The following is an 18,825-nucleotide window of genomic DNA, read 5'->3' as shown; positions in this document are numbered from 1 at the left end:
TACCATACAAACAAGTTCCAGGCATAGTCTAAAATGCAATGGTCACAGTTCTAAAGCTTTTTAATAGTGGGAAGGCTCACTAAGGTATAAAATGGTGCCCGTTTTTAATAGAACAAGCAGCTTAATCCAGCTTTTTGGAAGTGCCTTTTGCCAAAGCCTGCCTCCCAGCATCAGTTTGGGGTCCAGCATAGGATGCATTTGCAGTCTACTTTGGATATAAGTGAACAAAAATGCTGATGCCTCATTATGCAATGTGGTAAACTACTATTGTCACTTTTGCTCAGAGACACCCAGCCAGCTACATCAAAGCAATTACAATGATATGCCCTGTGTTCATAAAAAAAGAAGTACAAACCCAAAGAGCTATTCAGACTGTATATTGTAACAATATATATCATTTCAAGCTCTGCAGTATCGCTAGATATGCCAACCTAGACAAGAGAAAACAGGAGAAAATTAGAGTTTATTCATTTAACAGCAAGCAATGCTGCAGGTCTCAATATCTCCCATCACAAAAATACATAGTAAGCCCGAATACATCCCCTACCTCCTCCCACACACATTGCAGCAAGCTTGAATGGCTGCCATATTTTCAAGCTTCCTCTTTGCTTCCAAGCTGGAGAAGCACAAGATGTTTGGAGATGAGAGGGTGGGAGAAGATAACCTCCTCTAAAGGTTCAAGGAGCTGAGCAACATTTAGCCACGTGGAACCAAATCCTGCCTTCATTTACACCAATGCAACCCCACTGACTTCAGTGTGCTTGGCAGCCATTTACTGAAGTTAGTCAATTGCCTGGGCATAAATGAGGACAGAATTTGACCCACAATTTCCGGTAAAGCTAGAGGGTGGATAAATTCTATGGAAATCTGAGAATTTAGGAGTCACAATATCAGGAACACCACGGCTCTGAGTGTCTGTCTCTGAGGCAGATCAGAGAGAATGAAAATGGCACCACAGCAGAAGGAAAGTGAGAGCTCAAACCTGCCAAAAACTCTCCTGACCTTTTAGAGGCAGCTTCTGTCCATCTGTCATCTGAGGAGATGGGACCATCCATCAGTTCAGAACTGAAGAAGCGAAGGTGGAGCGGAGAGAAGATGAGGTGCTGCCTAAGCCAGCTCTCCCCACTTCGCTTACATTCAGGGTTCAGATTCCATGCGTTAGTACCACTGTGGTCAGTACAACTACTTGCAGAAGAAGATACAATCAAATGAACAGCTGGCAGAGTTAGATCATTAGTAACTACAGATTTGGGTCACTACACTTTTAAAGAAAGCACAAACATCCCATATTCCTTATCAAGAGAGAGAATCCTTTTCTATCAAGCTTGAAGGGAGTTGTTATAGTTTGTGTCTCACGTTCACAGAATTTGGGGCATGCACTAGGATGGAAAATTTAACACCATATAACTCAGGTGTGCTTTTTTAACAATAAAACATGTAAGTGCAAGCTAAGGGGAATTTAAATTGCAGTGTGTTTTTTTTTAATGTACCTGTGATTACCAGTATATGGAGTGAGATACTGATATACTTTCCTCTCCTCATGAAAGATTTTTCTAAACACTTATTTCACCCAGAACATGGGGAGGGTGAGAGATTATTACAGAAATGACACAGGGGCGTTAAAGAGTGAAACCATTTTAATTTTTCAAATACAAACCTCCTCACATGTAGTAAATTTAGACATAGACATATGGTCCACCACATCACATTTTACTCAGCAACAAGAGTGCCAAAGATTTAAAGTCAACAAATCCCTTATAAGCTAGTAAGCCAATTTACAGGAAAGGCAGAGTGATGGCAAAGAACATTCATAATTAAACATGAACCTTTGTGTTTAAATGTATTTCTGGAGTTTGAGCTAAACATAGCATGTTGGCCTATGATCAGTGCATGTGGATTCTCTTTCCTCCCAACCCCTACACTTCTGTGAAGACTGTTTATACGCTTCACTCGTTACTTTTTCCTAAAACATCTCCAGGGAATATGTTAGAGCTGATCTTGTGAGGTACTCAGGTTCAGTGGGGGAATAGCACCAGGCAGGAGCATTCCCTCTGACATTTGAGGGATTACAATTAATCACAGGAGACCAGCTATTTTGTGCACCATTCATATTACAACTAAGTCAGCATACAGAAAAATGCTGACTATCCCTTTTATGGCCTTACCCTGTAAGGTGCCAAGTGCCCTCAAGTCCTGTTGTCTCAAATACCCTCAAACCCTAGTTGTTCAGAGCTAAAAGGAAAGTGTAGCACCTAGTACATTTCTAGCCCTGTGCGTTGTACTTTCCAACAGCAGAACAGGCATCTGCTGTAAACTGAAGTTCCAAGATCAGTGTATAAATTAGCACTGACCTGATTACTTGTAATTCAGGCATCCTACTTTGGATGAGGAAGTTATGCTTTGTGAAAGGAGGATTGCAACGTCCTCATCACAACAAGACATATATATATTTCTACACTCATCCCTTTTCTACACACTCCTTTTCGCTGTGGCAGTAACACAAATTAAAATGAATGGTCTCTTTTAATTGTAAAGGTGAACTGCAAAACAAAACCAAAGATTGATGTAATTCTGGATTTTGGGGATGAATTCCTTGTCTATGCAAGGCACTGAGCTAAGTAATATGCTATAACTTTTTAAAATTCCTTTGAAGTTATGGGCACCTCCTGGTATGCTACAGATTTCCCAGAATGCATCATTCTGTGACTTCACTGGGTTGCATAAAACTTCTGGTATCAGTGATGCCAGAAGGAAAAAAAAATCTAGGAAATCCCTTGGCAAAGCAGGAAGTGCCAGTGGATTTCAAAGGAGAAAATTTAACTTTAAAAATGTTTATTTCTGTGCTTAATTCCCCACCGCCCCCAGCATTCAAAACACAGATAAGTCTGCACTGAAAACTGGGATTTATTTAATTTTGGTTTTCGCTATATATGTGATTCATCTTCAATAGTAAATACCATGAGTCCATCTTAAACAAGAGAGACAATTTAAGAAGATGACTCACAAAGATCAGGGTTACAAGCATATAACAGATAAAAAATGCTAGAGGATAGATTCTGAACGTATGCAGGGATTCTGCTATTCCTCTCCCACTGACTAATGGAAGTAATGTAACTAAATTCCTGTGCAGCATGTTAGAAATGTATCCCTATGTGTAATATCTTCAGATATTGTTTATGTCTTACTTTATATTTTGTTCCTATTGTATACCTTAATGATATAATCCTCTGCTCTACTATGCATGGCTTTACCAGTGTGTTGTTATTGTAGATCTCATAGCTGCCATCCAAAGCAGAGACAGAATTCACCAAACTATGTAAATTATTATTAGATATTGGTATTTTCTGTAAACATATACATATACAAATAAATATAAATAGATAAATACTGTAGAACAATAGTATTCTTATCTCACCCCTACAGAGGTATATTGATAATCCATGGATGATGATAAAATCTGGATTTTATCTTTAAAAAGATGTATTATACGAAATTTCAGTGTAACAGAAGAACTAAGGTAGATCATAAATTATTTTTAACAAAATCCAGTGTGAAGTGGGGTTTTATTAGCCTAAAGCTTTTACACTTACATTTAGAAGTGTTTCCTTTGCCTCTGCTGAACTGTAGGCAGAAACAGCATTTAAGCATCTTTCATTTAGTAATGAGAAAGTAAACCCTTCCAGTCAGAACATGAGGTAAAACAATATTCAAAAACAGTCCTCCAGTTTCTCCACGTCTTTCATACTGACTTTTCAGACTATCCTACATACAACTGGGAGAAACAATCAATTGTAAATTACAAAATCATCTCAGATTTAGAAGACTGCTCACAGTAAATTGAAAACATAGTCTTAGAAAATCTTTTGCACAACTGCTGAGTCTGTGCGTGTGTGTGTGCGTGAGAAAAGCTAGAAAGCACTTTTCTATGTTTTTTTAAAGTAAAAAATGCATTCAACAGATAGCTCTGACAGTCTTATTTATGCATTCATCTTAGCAGCAGTTTAAATGTGGTTGATATACAAGCAGAGATTTTCTATCAACTCTCAGCATAAAAATGCAGAAAATAATTTTGCCACAGTTTTTGTTATTCTGTGCCAAGTCTCTAACGAGTGATAACTTTGAGATACAGTACATGCTTTTGTGAAGAATGCATCTTGCAAAACCTACCATGTACCTCTTAATCAATTTTTTAAAATGTTCTTCAAGCATATTTCAGTGATTACTTTGGTCAGCTACAGACAAAAGGTCTTCTGACTCTACAACATTTTGTTAAGAATTGTAATCCCTTTGGTATTAAGTTACAGTTTTACATAATGTCAGGTTTTAATATGGCATTAAGTCCTCATTCAATACATACAGTGCACTCAAGCTTGCACATACACCTGATAATTAAATTTGCCTGACCTTGCATTTACACTTATTATTTACAATGTGTGTACTCAGTAGTCTAAAGACTCTTCCCCTTCTCCTTTAGGAATACATTTTAAACACTAACCTAATGCTTATTTGACACTTGAATACAGTTCATTGTGGCTCAACCATGTCAAAACAGAAACAAAAATACACACAGATTCAGACAAATGAATGGAAAATGTTGCTGTTTCAAAAGTACCAGATCATGTAGTTATGTCTCTAGGAACTCTGTTCTCAGAATTAAAATAAAATTACAGAGAAAAGGAAAACAATGGACAGCTCCAGTGTAATTTTCACACACTGTCCATCACACAGGTGAATTCAGTTCTTTTCCATCTCACAAAATGACTAGCCCTTTTTGTTGACAATAAGATTGCAATGTTTCTTCCTGTAATTATCTGTGTGGAACTAAGAGACACTGCTGTGCAAGCAAAAAGCCTGTTTAAAAGTGTTTGATGCTAAAATGATATGATTCCTTCAGTTTCAGCCAAAGGACTGTCTCCATGTTGGTTAATAAAGCTGAAGTTCCATACATTTTCATGTGGCTAAGTCCTGCTGAGTTGGTAACCCTTAGATAATATAAAGCTTTCAAAGTGCTGATCTTCTGCCTTTTCCTTCACTCTCTGCTCTTCTATGGAAGACACAAGTTTGTCCCTTTCTTCAATCACTTTCATCATCTCAGTAAAAATTTCATGCTCCTCGTTCAGTTCTTGTTCGTTTTTTAGGCTATCTAGGAGATTGCAAAACAAGCAGTTAAAATACTATTGTAAATTGGGACTATTACTGCAGACCAAAACATATAATTAACTTCCCAGCTTATTTACCATCAATGGCCATTTTCTCTCTCAGTTTCTGCTCCAATCTTCTTTGGTGATCCTCCAGTTCCAGTTCCTGGGCTCTAGATACAAAAATAAGAATGGCAAAGAATCAGCTGACATAGATTTCCTAAGGATTTTAGAATTCAGAAAGTAACAATCAACCTTCAGCAGACCCGTTAAAAAGATTGATATACTGGCTCCCATGTATCTGGCCTTTTTAATAAAATTATTTTATGCTCATTTCATTGTCAAAACTGCTGTCCTTTTATTATGTTTCTGCTTCTTAGATCAAGGTCTAGTGGTTGGAGGTTTCCCCAACACAGTAGTATGTGCCAGCTAAACAATGTTGGCAGTCCATCACTGATGACGATATTGTTGCAATCCTCATCTATGGCTACCCCTACCCTGAAGTCCAAACCCTGATGCACAGAGTCAGCTGCACTGAGCATGGGAAGACTGTATCTATCATGTTGAATGATGCCGCTACATAGCACCTTTCACTGAGGATTGGAGATGATTTCGTCAATCCTGCTCAAACCTGTTACATCCTGATCTTGTCAGAGACCGCCAGTGAGTCCTGTTCTGAGCCATTTGATCAAGTTCTTTGGAGACTGCTCTTCAGGTTACCTGTGAACTGCTTATACTTCTTTCTTCTGTCCTTTGTGGCATGGTTGGAGACACAAGCAAAGAACAAGTTGAACAGCACTGGGACAAATATGCAGCTTTGCTTCACTCCATTCGAGATTTCAAATACGTTGGAAGAGTCACCGTTGAAGAGCACCTGCACTGTCATGTGATCATGGAATAGACAGATGATTTGTATGAACCTTCTTGGGCAGACCTGTTTATGTAGAATAGCCAATAGACCCACTCTGCTGACTGTATCAAAAGCTTCGGTCAAGTCAATGAAGACTGCATACAGGTCCATGTTCTGCTTGAAACATTTTTCCTGGACCTGCCTATGACAAAAATCATGTCCATAGTACTACGACGTGGTCTGAAACCACATTACGGCTTCTGGCAGATTCTCCTCAGATATGTTTGCAATGAGTCTGTTCAGAAGGATGTGAGCTAGTATTTTCCTTGCTGTTCAAAGGAAGGAAATGCTTCTGTAGTTTTCAGTCAGATTTGCTCCCTTTGATTTTGAACAGGGATACAATAATATCTTTCAAGTCTTGTGGCATTTCATCTTCCTCCCAAATGCTACTCAAGGTATCGTGAAACATCTCGAGAGCCTTTGGACCTGCTACTTTCTACACTTTGGAATACCATCCTTTCCAGAGCCTTGCCAGAGTTCAATTGTTTGATGGCATTCATGATCTCTTCAACTGTTGGAGGGAGGTCGAGATCATCTGATGGATTTCTTGGGTAATTGGTCAAGGACATGCTGATCAATACGGATGGTCTATTGAGTAGACTATTGAAGTGTTCAGCCCATCTCTGCATGATTCCTTCCTTGTCTTCGATGAGGGTCGTGCCACCTGCCGACTTCAAGAGAGCTGTGCCAGATTTAGATGGTCCATAGACTGCTTTGAGAGAGTCAAAGAACATCTTTATATTGTTTGTATCAGTGTAATGCTGAACTTATTCAGGTTTCCTCTCCCACCATTCATCATCCATTCTTCTCACTTCAAACTGGGCCTTGCTCTGTAAGTATTTAAATCTATCTTTCTTTGAGATGGAAGTGAGATCGTTCTGCCATTCAAACAAATGCTTTCTGCTGGTCACTTAGGAGTTTGGAAATGTCTTCATTGTTCTCACTGAACCAGGCCTGGCGTTTGTGATCAGCTGCACAATATGCAACTGATAAATGCCAACCATCGACCTGCTCCCAGAGCAGAACCCAGGGATTAAGAGATGCCATCTAGACCTACAGTGCACCACCCACCTAGCCCAAGCAGTAGGGAGTCACTTGACTCTGACTTGACAGGCATATATGGTACAAACATTTGTGTGAGCAAAGGTGCACATTTTTAGGACAATGACCAAAGTATTGATGGATTCATACTCAGTTTTAACCCACCCCAGATTTTGACACCACTCACTCTGCCTCTGTATTCGACTCCTAAATAGAGCAGAATAAATAACTGAATTTTTAGTTTGGTGGCCAAACCAAAATATCTGGAAAAAAAATTAATTTCAGGTCAACCCAAAATGGAAATGGTTCAGCTTTTTCAGAATTTTTTTCCCCTAATGGAAACTATTTACCAGATTTTGCCAAAATTCAGAAGTAGTTTTGTTTGACCTGAAACTGTGTTTTCTGATGAGTAAACTATTCATCCAAAACATTTCACCCAGCTCTACTCCTAAATCTTTCCCAAATGAGTTTCATCTTTCCTCTCATTTCCTCGTGTTGCCCAGGAAAAGCTGATATACTGTAGGTTAGAAATCCCTCTCCACTCCCCACCCATTTGGTTCCTTGACCAATTTGTTTTCCAGTGGATTAAATGCCTGGGAGGTCATTAGGCCCTCATTACATGAGAGCAGAGCATCCACAAATAATAGTGCTATGTAATAGACCTATAGGATCAAAACCACTGTACCACTGGGGAGTTCAAGTGCATATCTGTGTTTGGAATAGAATGTAGCTTTGGGTGTATTTATTCTAACACACTTCCAACTCCAGGAAACAGTCGAGTAAGCAGGAGAAGCGTGGACTCTCTCTGTGTGCTAATGGCGATATGCTATGCAAGACACAAAGTGGCAATTTAGCTCAATAATGAGAGCAACATGTATCAAGAGGAAAATCCTGTGCCTGGGACCTAAAATGAGTCCACTTCCCCACCCCCCACATCTTTACTACTGATGGCAAACTGTGTGTTCTTACTTACATGGTCAAGAGCTCAGACTCATAACACACTAATTTATTCTTCTCCAGGACCAGCTCAAACCATTCATGTAACAGCTGAGTTTCATCCTGTGTGCCTGAATCTGATTGAGATATAAAAAATAAATGTGTTATATTGGATTTCCCTCGCCATGATCAAACTGCTTTGAAGCCACTTTAAATGATCCTTGTTTGTAAGGCTAGATGTGTACCATATAGAACCTTTGTGATGTGATATTTATGTCAGTAGTTCTCCAGGGTACCAGATATATAACACACCTGTTTATATTTTGGTGAATAGTTTACTATAGTTAAGGATATACTGAATTTTAGGCTGGAATAAATACAAGAAAAGAATCCCGCTTCCATCTTGAAAATTAGCAGGTGTTTTTTGTTTTTTTTCAAATATTTGTCTACTCCTTTTTGAAATGGTCGGTATTAATTGCTCCTTATTCTGGCATAAATAATTAATTTTTTTAATGTTAACACTAAGTTCCAGCACCTGATTTATCTATTTTAGGTGGATACCTCCATCAGAAACTTAAGGGTGGGCAAGGCTGGCATATGTCAACTGGTCCCTCCTCCTGGTGGGCCCCTCACTCTTAATCAAAGTCCCTACCAAAAGGGCCCCCAGCTCATTTCCCATCTGACCTTTGTCTTTAAATCTGCATCTGTGAAATAAATGTTTTGACTGATTAGAAAAGCTGCACTATAGACAGTCCGTTATTATTGTTAATATTATTTGTATTGTAGTAGTGTCTCCAGTCCAGGATGCCATTGTGCTCGGTGCTGTATAGTCATATAACAAAGAGATGGCCCCTGTCCCCAAAGAACTCACAATCTGGGTGTAAAACTATAAACAACTAGTGGATACAACTATTCTATAAAGAATAGATTCCCAAAAATGAAAACATTCCTTCACTGAGTGCCAATATTGCCCCACAAGAAGAGATGGCAATAGAAAACTGGCCTTTTCAAGCTGTCGTTCAGAGTATATTGGTGGACCTTTGTTTTAAGACCTGAAATGGCCCATCATCATAGAAACATAGGACTGAAAGGGATTTGAGGGGTCATCTAGTCCAGCCCCCAGTGCTGAGTTAGGGCCAAGTATATTGAGACCATTCCTGACAGGTGTTTGTCTAACCTGTTCTTAAAAACCTCCAATGGCAGGGATTCCGCAACCCCTTTGGACACCTATTCCAGTGCTTAACTATCCTTATAGTTAAAAAAGTTTTTCCTAATATCTAATCTACATCTCCCTTGCTGCAGATTAAACTAATTACTCCTTGTCCTACCTTCAGTGGATTTGGAGAACAATTGATCATGGTCCTCTTTATTGCAGCCTTAAATACAGTTGAAGCCTGTTTTCAGATCCCCGTCCCACAATCCAGTTATCTTTTCTCAAGATTCAACATGCCCAGCTTTTTTAACCTTTCCTCATGGGTCAGATTTTCTAAATTTTATATCATTTTTGTTGCTCATCTCTGGACTCCAATTTGTCCATATCTTTCTTAAAGTGTGGCGCCCAGAACTGGACACAGTACCTCAGCGGAAACGTCACCAGTCCTGAGTAGAGTGGGACAATTACCTCCTATGTTTTCCATCGAACACACTTGTTAACATACTCCAGAATGATATTAGCTTTTTTCTCCACTGCATCATACTGGTGACTCGTATTCAATTTGTGATCCACTACAACCCCCGGATCTTTTTCAGCAGTACGACTGCCTAGACAGTTATTTTCCATTTTGTAGTTGTGCATATGATATTTTCTTCCTAAATGTAGTAGTTTGCACTTGTCCTTATTAAATTGAATCTGGTTGATTTCAGACAAATTCTCCATTTTATCAAGATAATTTTGAATTCTAATCCTGTCCTCCAAAGTGTTTGCAACCCCTCCCAACTTGGTGTCATCTGCAAATTTTTCAAGCACCCTTTCCACTCCATTATCCAAGTAATTAATGAAAATAATGAACAGTACCGGCCTAAGGACAGACCCTTATAGGAGCCAACTAGATACGTCCTGCCAGTTTGACACCGAACCACTGATAACTACTCTACTCATAATCATCTACCCTTTCAATGTTCTGTTAGAAGTAGGTACTCCTCACATCAGTAGGATCCCACAGGTCATTAATACATATGGCTAACTTTTCAAAAGAGGATGCAGTGCACTGAGGAAGCCCCCTACATGTATGAATCTAAAATGGATGCTTGTGTACCCTACCCAGCTACCCCTTGGTGCAGGTTGTTTGTACCCTTGAAAATCTGGCTACAAAGTTAACAAACTCATCCCTTAACCTGATTCTTTGGTATTTTACCAACCATTTCCCAGCCAGACCTGCTAAAAAAACTCTAGGCCCAAGAGGCTTTCAAAAGATCTGAGCCCCCATAATCTATACATATCTCTTTTCCCCTTCTAGCTTGCTCTTCAGCCCAATTTTCCAGTTTCTTCTTTGCTAAATAAAAGAACCCCATAAAGAGTTATCCATCCTAAGATGACTTTTGGGGGGGGGGAAGGTGGGGAGGGAGCTGCTTTTAGATTTTAAATATTTAGGGACAGTTAAATACTCTGTAATATGGCTCCCACTGTTACTAACTACAGTAGTACCAAGGAAGCTGGAAATGTGTCTCCATGACATCAGTCACGTCCATACTGCAGTGCACTTCCCTCTCAGCTTGTACAGTGAAACATAATAATAATAATAATAGGTAGGATGTAGATGTCTTAATTTACTTCAGGATTGTCCCAACTTTGAAGGACAATTCCAATGTCCAGCCAGTTCCACCAATGTCAGGATTCTGTCAGCATTTCAATAGACTCCCAGGACATCTGATCACTCTGGCTACTGTCAACACAGTGGTATCACTGTGTTGAAATCCTCCAGAGCAGTGCCTTCATCAGTCATGAGGCAGCAACGCCTCCTCTCCCGCAGTACACTATGCATTTCAGCTCGCTCTCTCAGCTCTTCACCCGGGAGCAAGATGTAACCACTCACATCATGCTGAACTGCTCAGAGGCGCAAAGACATGAGCTGTCCACGAGTTCAGCAGCTCCCAGCCCAGAGAATGGTAGCTGGCTCTTCAATCTGCTGCTTCCCTGGGAGGGCAGTACGAAAAGAATAGAACTGGAAAGGAGTATGGGACAGAAAAAGTGTGTGTGTGTGTGTGTGTGGCGGGGGGAGGAGGGGGTCAGAAAGAGAGAAAGAGAGAGTCAGCCGTAAAGGAATGCAGCTATGACTTCCAAAAAATCTTTTAGGTTAGGCCACTACCTCTTTGTTTGCTATTATAAACACATGCTAACATGGGGTGGCTTTTTGTCCCCTTCTAGTGACTGGACTGCTACTGCCCCTAACTAATGGACTTGGGCCTTTAGTTCAAGCAATTAGGGATACATGTTTTTAGAGGTCCCTGGATCAGACCTCACACAGGCGACCTGTCGAGGGGTGTCATTACACTGGGTTAGAAATTGAGGCAAGGAGTAGAGAACAACCTGAGAAAAGGAATAAGTATAGACAATTTAGAAGGAGAAAGACAGAGGTAGCACACCTAATGGGCCAGGAGCAGCAGCACAAGAGATAAAGGCATTGTCTCCTGCTTTTTCAATTTGAAAATATGATGAAGCTAAATTTGTGTACTTATAGAAATTTGTCATCTTGGTTAGGCATTATCATTCCCAAAAGCCAAAGCTGTCTAACTGGAATAGCAAGGTACAGGTATATGAGGTCTAGAGCTGTGTGGAGAAAGGTAATTCAGTTTCCTGGAGGATTTTGATATTTTGAAATATGGATTCATTCTAGTTTGGAATGGAACCAAATAATTCAAAATTCTCCACAAAAGGGAATGGAGTCCTGGTTCTGGGGCACTCTGCCTGGTGGGCTGCCCTAGTGTCATGGACTCTGACAGCCCTTGGGGTTCCCGACTCTGAGACAGTCTGACAGGCAGGATACGGAGATGCTGAGCAGATGAGCTGGCACAAAACGAGGCAGAATTCCAGTTCAGCCATTCCTGGGTTCCATCAGAACTTTGTCAAAGTCAATAGATTTTGATGAATCAGTACATTCAGACAAAAAACATTTTGTTAGAATTTTTCCAACCAGCTCTGATGGGGATATGTCTAGTTTAAATGCCTATATGTAGCAGCATTTGTGTGTGTGTGTGTGCTACACACACACACTAAAAGCAGAAAGGCAGCCAGAATTTAAACCAGACAACACACTTACCCCCATACAGTTCTTATAAATGAAATTTTAATAGAGCATTTATTTTATTGCTAACAAGAGAATCTATTTTCATGGATGTGCATATGTACTGAACTTGTGCAAACACTCTGTCCTTCCTCCATCTCCTTCCCAATTTTTGCTATATTCTTGTTTTGGAAAAATATTGCTTTTTAAATATTTCCATGCTTATAGAATAAAATATCAGTTTCTCCCTCTAATAAAAGATTTGAGTTGTATTTCAACTGAAGTAAGCAAACAGCAATGTGGTTTTCCAAAATGCCTTTTATTCTAACAAAAACACCTACTGGAGCTGTAACAAGAGTAGCTTTTTGTTTTTTCTTTCTCTGTCCTACAGAGTGCCCTCTAGTATCCTGAAGGCTGCATTGCATTTACTCACTGAACTTCTCTATTGATTTATCATTAATAATAATACCAATAGTTACTTAACTTACATGATTTATATCTTCCAAGTACAATACAACAAACTAAGTAATCTCCACAACACCCAAATGAGATAGGGAAGTTGTTCGGGTCAACTGGATGCCAGTTCCTGTGTTTATTTATTGAGACATGTTTTTGCAAAAAGGTGGCTTTTTATTTATCCAAATCCCTTTCATTTGAGGCTCCATTAGAAATTAAGATGTCCTTTTCTTTTTATTACAGTAACAACTTTAAGATGGCCTATTTAAAAACCAGCGTTTACTAAACATGGCTCTGAAACTTTCAATTTCCTGCCACCTTAGCATCGTTCTGCAGACAAAAGATTGGAGAATAAGCAGGCTCTTCCTTCAACTTCTTCCACTTGTTCTTTTTGGAAAAAGGTATAAAACTCACATTCCTGTCCACACACACTTTCAAAGGGTCTAATATTTCTGACTCTGTTTACAGTTTTAAATACTTCCCTTTTCCAAAAGGCAGTGCAAACAAACCCTGAGTACACTATCTATAAAAGCATAAGCCTACAGAAAGCTATTCACTGATGTACTGAAATATGGGGAGACTAATCGTGCTTCCTCAGCATGGATTTTTTTCTTTACTAGTAACCTTCAAAACTTGTTTAATTAACTTTTGAGTTATACAAATTTCAGTTGGAAAATGTGGTTCAAAACCTATATTACTGCATTTCGTTGTAGGCAAAAGATCCCTATAAACCCACACAAATGTCACTAGAAAACAAAGCAGCAGTACATTAATGATTTATTATTTGGTATTTAGCACAGAATAAAGTAAATGAAGGGGGAAAACCACCAAAAATTATTCATAGGATTGATTATTTCTAATTTTTCTTTAAATGCATGAATTGTTGTCACTACAATTACGAGATCATCAAAGCCTCATTTTGTTCATCAGTCTTCATGGCAGTTTGTTTCACACCCACGCATGTTCTCTTCTAATTCAGTTCAGTAGCTAATGAATAACTCCCACTAACAAAAGAGCCTTTCATTCCATGCTCACATAATTATTAGAGGAGAGTTGCATAAATGTCACTGAAGACTAGTGTTTGCAGGCCTGTCTCTAAATTCGGTTATTCACAACCTTTGCAGCTCAATATTATTGCTTAACTGTGATCATTTTCTAATTACCTTAATAATACCTATTAAATCACTTGAGCTATATAAGCACAGGCCTACTTAAATACAACTTAACCTAATAAGCACTGGTCATTCATTAAACAATAATGCACATTTTTAAAAGGATGAATGGAATATTATCTGACTAAATCCTGCACTATTACATAAATGTTATTACAAGCAACAAAGCATTAACATTTTGATGTCTAGTTTGGAGAATTTCAGCTTGAAATTTTACACAATATGAGGTATTCAAACAGAATAGTCCTCACCCCTTTTCCTATCTGCCTGCATCTATAGCTGGCCACCCACATGAAAACAATCAACAGGGAGAAAAAAATAGCACTCTAATCTTAATGAAAGGAATTAAATTACTAAGGATGAAAAGGGAATGAGGAGCATCAATCTCTTAGCAGATGAGCCTTCTTTAGAAAATGTGATTGTCAAAATAATGGGAACAAGGGGTGGCTCTGGGCCATCCATTCTGGTATTCTGCATATATCCCTATTTCCCAGTAGTTAGAAGGGTTTTGATCTTCCATATTTTCAGAGACCTAGAGAAGAGCACAACTTTTTTTGTTCTATAACTAAGGGTACGTCTACACTACAGCCGTTACAGTGGCACAGCGACGGCACTGTAGCAAGCAGTGCCTCTCTAGCGCCATAGCGCAGACACTTCATACATTGGCAGGAGGGTATTTTCCCCGTTGATGTAGCTAATCCACCTCTCCGAGAGGAGGTAGCAAAGTTGACGGAAGAATTCTTCCATCAACTTAGCCACATCTACACGGGGGTGGAGGGGAGGGGTAGGTCTGCCCAACTAGGCCGCACAGGGGGCAAAAATTTTCACAACCCTGCATGACATGGCTAAGATGATCTACTTTTTGAGTCTAGACCAGGCCTAACACTAACAACCCTTTGGGGATTCTCCTTTCAAAAAGACAGTAAGATGGGTGCCATCTTAGAAATCTTTATTTTTTAACTTAACAGATAATTGATGTTAGCTTTTTAAAAACATTTGAAATAGATTAGTTCGCTCAGTTATATGGTATTTGTTTTATAAACCAGTGGGGTAAATCCTGAAGAACTTACACCTTTTACTTGGGCAAACATCTACTGGATCCAATTCTTTACTTCAGTGTGTGTGTACTACAGTGATGGATGCTATAAACAGTACTAAAAAAAATACATGGAGACTTTACCATACTATGCAGCTAAGCATAAAAACAACATTTTCCAAGTGTTGGATGTTGCATCAAAAAACATCTAACTCCCTCACACAAAATCACACTAGTGATTTAGGAGAGTTGGCTCGTAACCAGGAAGAATATAAAAAGCAGATTTGCAATATGACTGCCAGCTTTCAAACAATCTTTTAAATCTAAAATAGCTTTCAAACCTCCTCAGAAGGTAGATTGCATTGGACAGCCGTTAACGTTCATATTTTATTTAACAAGAAAAAAAAAACCCTTAAGGTAAAATTGGGTCTTGAAATTTCATCCCTTAGAAAAGGGTGGCGTCAAACTGTGCTGACCACAGGAGGAGTGTCTCAGAGAGGCACAGTCCCTCTTGTTCTCCTTGCTCTGTGGGGAAGTCGTGTCACCCTTTTCTGAGGTGTAGCTTGCTTCCTCCCTTGCACCTGGCCAGTTCTGCAGGCTGTCACACTGGGGAGGGCAGCATTATGGCTCTACTAACTCTCCACTCCTCCCTTACACTGTCCACTTTCCCCTCCTCCTCCCGTCCAATAGTTCATGTGGCAGAAGGGAAAGACATCACGTTAGGCATGGTCAGGGAAATCAAACTAAATGATCTAATGTTCCCTCTGGTCTTAAAAATCTATGAATCTGCGCCTCATCCTTCTGTGCATGAACTGTAATGTGAATAGTCCTTATGTAGACATGTAGGGGGACCTTATATCCTCTAACTCCCCTCCACTGCTGGGTCAGGACTAACTAAAACTTAACCTTTCACTGGAGCAGGGAAAAATCCCTATTATCTCCTGTCCATAAGAAAACAGCATTTCATAGTTCAGGTCTGTCTCACTATGCATTGCCCTTTTACATAGTTTGTGTGAGTTCTTTCCATGGTTCAGTCACTGACTGCTATCATATTATTGATACTCAGAGAGAAGCTGTTAAGGACCTTGTTATGAAGCATAGGCTGCTGGCTTGGTAACTGAGTTACTGCACATAAAAACCTCCCTGATTCTGTAGTGTAGATGAAATCAGGCTCAGGATTTTAAACAAGGTGAGGGAAGTAGATTCAGCTTCAAGTTCCAATAGCTACAAATTCACAACTGATAACACCTAAAGCTGCTTGGCAAATGGAAAAAAAAAACAGGCGATTTTTTTCTCATTTATTGTTTCAGGGAAAATTTTCCAACCACCTATACTTTTTAAACAGTTGTAAAACTTGCTCTGCTTTTAAAGAGGCACCAAATAATCACAAATTTCTTGCCCCATTTACCTGATTCTCCTCGCAGTTCCCTCTCCAGTTTAACACCATTTATCTCGAGGGCCCTCTGTCTTTCCTCCACTTCTTCCAGTTGGCGCTGTATAGCCTGCAGAATAATAATGATTACAAAAGATAAAAATACAGCTTTAAAATATAGAGAGGAAGGATGGTCCAGTCGTTTGGGCACTAGCCTGGGACTTGGTCCAGGTAAAGGTAAAGGGACGTTCAGGTCCCTTTACTGTTAAAGTTTTCCAGTGTCATCTTGGGTAAGTCACTGAGGGCCCGATTTGCCATCAATATTTAGGCGCCTCGTGGGATTTTTGAAAGCACTTTTGAAAAATCCCGCTAGGCGTCTATCTGCATCTTTAAGTGCTTAGGTTTCAGAGTAACAGCCGTGTTAGTCTGTATTCGCAAAAAGAAAAGGAGTACTTGTGGCATCTTAGACACTAACCAATTTATTTGAGCATAAGCTTTCGTGAGCTACAGCTCACGAAAGCTTATGCTCAAATAAATTGGTTAGTCTCTAAGGTGCAACAAGTACTCCTTTTCTTTTTAAGTGCTTAAATACCTTTAAAAATCTGGCCCTTTGTCTTGCTTTGCCTCAGTTCCCCATCTGTAAAATGGGGATAACAGCAGCTCCCTACTTCCCAGGGCTGCTGTGAAGGTAACTATATTAAAGATTATGAGGCACTCAGACACTATGGTAATGGGAGCCATATTGGTACCTAAAATAGCTTCAAGGTTTTGTCTACTATTCTGAATTGAGTGGGATAGTTCAGCTATTTTTTCTTCTCATATAACCTTCTGATATGGAAAAGAAAAGGGTATATAGCTCCATAATTCCTATTAATTGGCACTGAACAGGTAACCCTGAGATGAACTGAGCTGACCATACTCTCTAAACATGTCTATGTCGTAGGCCAAGTATTTTCAAAAGCATCCATTGATTCTGGGTGCCCGATCTGTGACACCTTTAAAGGGCCACATTTTTGAAAGGGTAGGTGCCTAGTATTTCCTTAAATTCAGGCCCTGTGAAGGTGTCCAAAGCTGGGCGCCCAAAATCACTGGGCACTTTCTGAAAATGTTTATTACCATATCGCCATAAAATAAGGGAAGACGCTTACAAATGTGTTCCCCCCCCACCAGGGATTTTGTTTACTTGTTTCATTTTTGCTATTTCAGTTTTACAAAAATATACATTAAGCACATGTCGATTTTTTTCTTTTTTAGTTGCTTCTATTTTGTCATTGATTTCTCAGTAATGATTAGTCAAATATTTTCTAAAATATCAAGAAAATGTAGAGAAAAATGCAGTAGGTTCAAGCGTAAAATATCTATTCATTTAAAGTACAATAAATCAGTAGAGGAGACCCATTTAAAAATTCCAGAGATTTCAATTTCACTTCTCATTATATAGTGTATATATGTTTATATTAATATAATATTTTATATATATATATATAATATATATATATATATATATGCACGCACTAATTATATATATATTTATACTCTTTGTATGACAGTAACACCTAGAGCCCCAATTGAAACTGGGGCTGTACAAACACATAGTGAGAGACGGTCCCTGCCTCAAAGAAAGGTATGTCTGAACAGGCAAAATTGGCCTTCAATGCTCCACATAAATTTGTAAGGCCAGATTTTGCAAAGAGAATTCAGCACCCAGCAGATCCCATTGAGAACTTCATTTAGGAGCCAAAATGGGAGCTGAGCACTTTCGAAAATCTAGCCTGTACTACCTGAACAATGCAAATTCAGACAGAGAATGCAACTCGTGTATAGGTGTGAAGGGAGTTAACTATGACCTGTGATTTTGGCACATTAGAATCAGACACCATTTGAGATCAGCTCATTGAGAAGTGTGCTCACAAAACATTGCATGACAGATACTTGCAATAGGAGGGTTCAAGTGCAGAACTGCATGAGTCACCATGGGCAGAATCTAGAGTTCCTTCTGCTTTGTCTGGAGAAAAGAGCCTTTAAAAAGGGCCATCTTATCCTATTGCACAATTAACAAAGGAATAACTATTATTCCCATTGTACAGGTGGGGGAACTGAGGCACGGGGAAAAAAATCATGTGTTTTTCCTAATCCTCTCTGGTGTGTAGTAATAGGGTAGTATCCCTTTTTATCCTTTCTAAATTAGCAGTTCACTTGCAGGCCCTATTTGTTTAAATTTCACTGGTCTTTGCAGTCACTTTCTATTCCACTGTATTCCTGAGTTAGGTGCTCATCCTCATCACCAGTTGTTCCATCTTTTGCTTTTTATATGACAATAAAAACAGTATGAAGAAGCTACATGGGCACAGTTGGGTTCCAAATAAATCATCTTTACTAACTATAGATAAACATGCAAAGCTAGCTGCATACATCCTGCTGCTCTGACTGCTTTCCAAGCACTTCTGCAACATAAAACACAGTAAGCATCACTAGAGGGCTTGCAAATTATTTAAAGGGACTAATATCCACACACTACACCCCCATCACCCTCTTTTCTCCCCC

At 39.3% G+C, this 18,825-nt stretch overlaps 1 protein-coding gene across 7 annotated transcripts in view; it reads right to left on the bottom strand.

Annotated features, from left to right (window-relative positions):
- Positions 1-1,619: 1,619 nt before the first annotated feature.
- Positions 1,620-18,825, bottom strand: part of MICAL2 (microtubule associated monooxygenase, calponin and LIM domain containing 2) — a 197,590-nt gene continuing 180,384 nt past the window's right edge. For 5 of the 7 annotated variants that reach the window (XM_075129422.1, XM_048855594.2, XM_075129416.1 and 2 more), the window contains 4 exons: positions 16,318-16,411; positions 8,063-8,162; positions 5,238-5,311; positions 1,620-5,143 (listed from right to left, as the gene is read on the bottom strand). In XM_075129422.1, the coding sequence (XP_074985523.1) occupies positions 4,959-5,143; positions 5,238-5,311; positions 8,063-8,162; positions 16,318-16,411 (453 nt within the window). In that variant the 3' untranslated portion in view covers positions 1,620-4,958. The remainder of the gene's footprint in view (positions 5,144-5,237; positions 5,312-8,062; positions 8,163-16,317; positions 16,412-18,825) is intronic. The other 2 variants (XM_075129417.1, XM_075129418.1) reach the window with 2 other exon arrangements.

The sequence above is a fragment of the Caretta caretta genome, chromosome 6 (genome assembly GCF_965140235.1).
Source record: "Caretta caretta isolate rCarCar2 chromosome 6, rCarCar1.hap1, whole genome shotgun sequence".
Classification (NCBI taxonomy): Eukaryota; Metazoa; Chordata; order Testudines; family Cheloniidae; genus Caretta; species Caretta caretta.
Note: the sequence above shows the minus strand (reverse complement) of the source record. Positions and strands in the feature narration are given on the sequence as shown.